Source organism: Gossypium hirsutum, chromosome A05, assembly GCF_007990345.1.
Source record: "Gossypium hirsutum isolate 1008001.06 chromosome A05, Gossypium_hirsutum_v2.1, whole genome shotgun sequence".
NCBI classification, from domain to species: Eukaryota; Viridiplantae; Streptophyta; class Magnoliopsida; order Malvales; family Malvaceae; genus Gossypium; species Gossypium hirsutum.
This window is the reverse complement of record NC_053428.1, coordinates 37,027,903-37,033,710: the sequence shown is the minus strand read 5'-3', so window position 1 is coordinate 37,033,710 and position 5,808 is coordinate 37,027,903. Positions and strand designations below refer to the sequence as shown.

Below are 5,808 nucleotides of genomic sequence, written 5' to 3'. Positions count from 1 at the left end.
TTAATTAACAAAAGCTTAATTAATCAATCTTTTAAGCATAATTAACAAAGTTGGTGGATGCTAATTGGCATCCATTTGGCGGTATAAAAATGGTCCAATTGATCATTTGGTCGTTCGGTTAATTAAAAATTCATAGTGATAAACTTTTACAATTTACTCCTTATATCTTAATTAACTAGCAAATTGACAAAATCAAGGGACCAAACTTTAATAGACTTTAATACTAACCTATAATATTTCCAGACTTGAGCACCGAAAATGGATTTCCGAAACCACTGTTTCTAACACTATCGAAAAATAGACTGTTACATTACCCATATTTTTAGTTTAGTATTTTTTTTTCATATTTATATGAATTTTTATGTTTTCATAATTTACTTTACATACTTTCGAAAAAAATTATTTTACATATATTTTGACTCTCGGGCTAATTCATAGTTGATATCTGAATAAATAGAAAAGAAAAATTCAAAAGAAAAATTATTTATATTTATTTTAAATAATGTATTTAGATAGTTGGATCTGCATATTAAGTTACTTACACATTGATTAAATATTTGTACCAATCCACTTTCAAAATACTTTTATTTAGTTTTAAATGTATCTAAAAAAAATCATATGTTCACCTAAAAGTTGATTGAGCATCCATAGTCGATCCATTTGATTTTTTTTTAAAGTTTAAAATTAATATATTTAAAATAACTAACTCACGAGCTAACTCGGAGATGAATTTAGAATCAACATCTAAGTTTAAGTAGCTATAATAAATTTATTTTTTGTAATTAATAAAAAGAATTGAATATTATTATTTAATAAAGTAGCATATTTAAAAGTGAAATACATGTTGGAACAGTAGAAGGATGGCTTTAAATTCTTGACACATTGTTTATCTTTTTTTGTTGGTTTATGACATAAGTTATTCCTCTATTCCTAAATAATAGAATGGAAGCCATTATCAGAGGCAATATCAATGGATTTGTTTGGAGGATTTTCTAAGCCACTTTGATTTCATGCAATTTTTCAACCTTCTCGATCATTCACAAAAGCTAATTCACGTTTTAGAAGATTCTTATAATAACAAAATGTTGTTAAATGTTTTATTTAATTTTATTATTTAAAAAAAAGGAAGAATATTTGATATCATCCTAAATTTACTTGTAAAAAATAATTTTTTCATCCTAAAAAAAAACATTTCATGCTTATAACACTTATGTTATGTCTCAAAATTTCACTACCGTATGAACCATTAATTTGAGCCTTGAATAGGTTTTGTTTGTGCTGATTTTGGTCCACTTGAATGTGACATATTTGACAAAACTAGAAGCATAAGTCGACTAGGGTGATAAGACTCTCAATCGACTTACTTGAGGTGCTTTAATCAACATGGAAGTCTTATAATATATTGATGGTTAAAAATCTACTGTTTAGAGATAAATATTAGATTTATTTAAGGATGTCTGAACTGTGTTAACAAAGATCGATAATGTCAATTCTTTTCTAGCCTTATTTTTTTTCGTTGTATGTTTTTGTTCTAATTGTCGTTACAACGAACGTTAAGCAAATTTGATTTATCATATCAGTAGACTAATTTTTTTCAATTGGTAGCAGATCAATCTTCAAAAGTTATTTGAAGGTGATCCTTTGTTCGGTTTATGATCGTGGGATCCATGAAGGTAGTTCGATTACTCGACCGTCGTTGCTACTTGGTTCAGCAAACTATGTTTATTGGAAGGCTCACATGAGGGCTTTCATTATGTCTATCAATGAAGCAGCTTGGGAAGCTATTGAAGATGGGTGGACTTGACCTACTATAACCGCTGCCGGTGACACCACACGCCTTGAAGAAAGAAGTAAATACATTGATGCAGAAAGAATGTCATTAGGTTCGTAAAATTTTATCATATTATTTTAATAATATAAAACATAAAAAGTATATTTTAATTTTAATAAAAGGGGAGGGATCCACTTAAATCGGTGTAAAAGTTAAGTGGTTTTACATTCATTCATAACTTTTTATAGGATTAATATTTTAATAATCTAACCGTCATACTTTATTTTCCATTCATCTCGGTCATACATATTGAGTTTGGCATAAATTAAAATTTTCTAACTATTTATTTTATGTAAAAAAGAAGAAGAAGAAGAAAACTTTCAACCGTTAAATATATATTAATATACACAATATTTTAGATCGATGTGATAAAGCTATCGGATTGATTCAAAAATTTACATGCATGATAAGTACAAATATATTGATAAATTTGACAGTTGGATTGTTAAAATATTAATGATATAAAAATTATTGGCTGATATAAAACCATTTAAATTTTAATCATATTGAGTGTAATTGGGTTTCTGTCCATAATAAAATAATAAATTTTTATTTTGTAGTGAGAACATGTGAATTAAATAAAAAATATTGTGAGTAATTTTTATTATTAGGATGTGAGCTCTGTTTTGTATGCTCATGATATGGTTTCCTTTGTCTTGCATCAACTGATTTATTATAACTTGTATTTATTTATTGCTGCTTTTTATTCTTGTTTGTAATAAATTTATTAATACGCTGTTAATTTAGTAAGAAGAGGATAAAAGAAACTTGTTAGCAGAAGACAAGGTTAAATTAATTTAGAAAACCAACACATGAATCAGATGAAATATATAAAATAAATTAAAGTCAAAGAAGGCAATGCGTCAGTTTATTTAAGGACAGAATGGTGTTTGCAACGTTGATCATTCTAATTATGAAGTGGAGAAGTTCTTATTTATGGTGTTTACCACGTGGATCATTGATTTCATTTCGGTTTAGTAATACTACCGGAGAAATCAAGCAGGTATTTTAAAATGTTTTTGACAATAAATTATTTTCATGTCTCAGGGTTTTCCTTTACCGAGTATAAAGTTTGTGTTTTGTTAATACAAATGAAGCAACAATACTACTAGCTTTCATCTACATTTAGCCCCCAGAAATTGTAGTAAAGCAAAGCAGAAACAATGAGAGGAACATTGATGTTGGCTTGGATTCTGATCATCTGCCTCTTCCAAGTAGCAGTGCAGAGCCAAAGGCAATACTACTCGGAGACCCGACCATATATTCCCAGGCCAATTAAGGTCACCAAGCTTCACTTCTTTATGCACGAAAGTATGGGCGGTACAAACGCATCAGCAGTCATCGTAGCCCAATCTAACATCACAAGCAACGACAATAATTCATCGGTGCCATTTGGCACCCTATTTGCCGTTGATGATCCCCTCAGGATAGGTCCTGAGCCAGACTCCGAGGTGATTGGAAATGCTCAGGGACTTTCACTTCTGGCCGGAATAAATCCAAGAACCTCGACGACATACTTTGATTTTGGATTTGCTACTGGTAAGTATAACGGCAGCTCTATAAGCATGTTTTCAAGGACAGATCTTGAGCTTGCGGTGGTTGGAGGAAGAGGACGATTCAGGATGGCAACAGGGTTTGCACTACTTAATCCTTACCTTATAAGTGGCACCACTGTCATTATTGAATTTAATGTGACTCTATTTCATCACTAAGATGTTATTTACAGACTCAATTCTCTTGGGTTGTGAAAGAGTCATTCGATTCTGCTCACTTTGATTAGAAAAGGAGTATGAGAAATATATATATTGATATGATTAAACATTGAAATTCTCATACTTGATCATTGTACTTTATCATCATATTTGAAATAAAGATTAAATCCTTAGCTAGAAAAATGATACATCTCTATTCCGTATTTATATTCATCTCTAATATAGGTTGGTTTATGCAAAAATTGGGGAAGTTTGTTGACAACCAAACAAAAATCATACGGTCTTAAAGTCAAATATTACAATGAAGTTATAAGTTTTCTAGGTTATTAGAGTGAGAACAAAAAATGTCACGGTAACAAAACATGCAATTCAAAAAACTGTTTGAATATGAGGAGAAACTTCATATACAGAAAAATTAAGTTCCCAACAGAAAATAAAAGTAAAACATTAGCGCATGATTTCTAAAAGTAAAATTAAAAATAAAGTAAACCGAAAAAGAAAGAGTGAACGATAAAGTTTTTGTAAAAGCTTTGAAGACCTCAAAACTAAAATTTTACAACATTTATTTTTCTTTAAAATTTTCATTTTACATTATACCACATGAGATGTGGTGTCTAATTTAAAGGTTAAATTAATGATTTTAGTTATAGAATAGCATTATTAATATAGCCTCAATAGTTTAGTAATTATTGGACAAAACACGTCAGCGACCAAATATAAATATAACTAATTATATATATAAATATATAAATATTTATGTAACACACTAGATTTAAATAAAACAAGTTAAATAAATATATCTATATTTATTTAAAACATAATATTTGAAAACAATTAAATAAATAAGATTTTGGAAAACTAAAAATCGAATAAGGGAATCGAGTTTTACTAGATGTTGAAACCTGTTTTCACAGTTTCTTTAAGACAAATTCAGCCGCTTATATGGTATTTGGGGAAACATTGGTCGTCTGTCTCCCAGGATACAACAATAAAATGATCGCGGCAGTAGTACCTTTGCATTGATCAACAAACAAACCTTGTAACACCCTTATCCCTTATTCGTCGCCAGAACAGGGCTATGGAGCATTATCAAACTTTTTCGATCAAATACGAATATTTCATATCATTTAACGTAAATAAACTAATCATAATCACTCATATTGTCCCTTATATGAGCCCTTGAGGCCCAAAATATACATTAGAAATGACTTAGGACTAAACTGAAAACTCAAAGAATTTTTTGTAAAATTTTAAAATTTTCTTTAGGTGTAAGGGACACACGCCCGTGTCTCGGACCCTGTGGACGGAAATAGACCATTTCAAGGCCATATTTCTCACCCAATTAAGTATCAACCTAAACACAACGTTTTAACACATCCATATACCACAACAAAGAAATCAAAACAAGCCAAAGTCATGAATTATATATAAATATATCATCACATGTACCCTAAATGTTCAAACTTACCTATCTACTTCTTTAAACAAATTTTACTAAGGTTTACTGCTAATTAAGTACCTAATAGTATATGTATATCATGCATAACCATATCACAATTTACTTCATTTCCAAACCAAAATATATATCTAGGTTGATAATGCAACAAAACATCATTCAAAACATGTATACAAGCCAACTTTGATACAATCCACATCAATCCCTATACATGCCATATAAACCATAGTGTACGTTTTAAAGACTATCGAGATGAGCTGGATAGTGTGACTGGATGTGTTGATTAGATCTTTTGACCTCACGAGAATCTACAAAAATATTAAACAACACAAGTAAGCTTTATGAAGCTTAGTAAGTTTGATAGGTTAAACATAAATCTTACTGAACCTACTATAATCAATCAATTAAATAAATCATTCAATATACACTTTTTGCCAATCACAACTTTAGTTGATGAATACACTCATTTCAGATCAATTCTAACGATAAATAACCAATCTTCCAATTTCAATTATGAAGGTCACTTACACAATCTTACCAAATAGGAGAACGACTTACTGATAAGAGTACATCGTTTTAAGAAGCCCAAAGGCTGAACAAAAGCACATAAGTGCTAAACAGAAACTCATAAGGGTTGAACGGAAGCTCATGAGAGCTGAACGAAAACTCATCTTGTAACACCCCTAATCCGTATCCGTCACTGGAATAGGGTTACGAGGCATTACCGATCAAATCACAACATACAACATACATTTCTCGAACATAAAGCCATTATCACATAAACATCAATCAAACATAATCACATTGTC

The 5,808-nt window shown here is 30.0% G+C and overlaps 1 protein-coding gene across 1 annotated transcript; it reads left to right on the top strand.

Moving 5' to 3' along the window:
* Nucleotides 1-1,282: 1,282 nt before the first annotated feature.
* On the top strand, nucleotides 1,283-3,731 carry LOC107904328 (dirigent protein 4). The gene is made up of 2 exons (XM_016830668.2): nucleotides 1,283-1,883; nucleotides 2,879-3,731. Exon 2 carries the CDS (start codon nucleotides 2,995-2,997, stop codon nucleotides 3,541-3,543), a length of 549 nt encoding a protein of 182 aa, XP_016686157.1. The 5' UTR covers nucleotides 1,283-1,883; nucleotides 2,879-2,994; the 3' UTR covers nucleotides 3,544-3,731.
* The last annotated feature ends 2,077 nt before the right edge of the window (nucleotides 3,732-5,808 follow it).

Bases quoted from the DNA above. Each gene is read 5' to 3' on its own strand.
- LOC107904328 (XM_016830668.2), top strand. From the start codon at position 2,995: ATGAGAGGAACATTGATGTTGGCTTGGATTCTGATCATCTGCCTCTTC.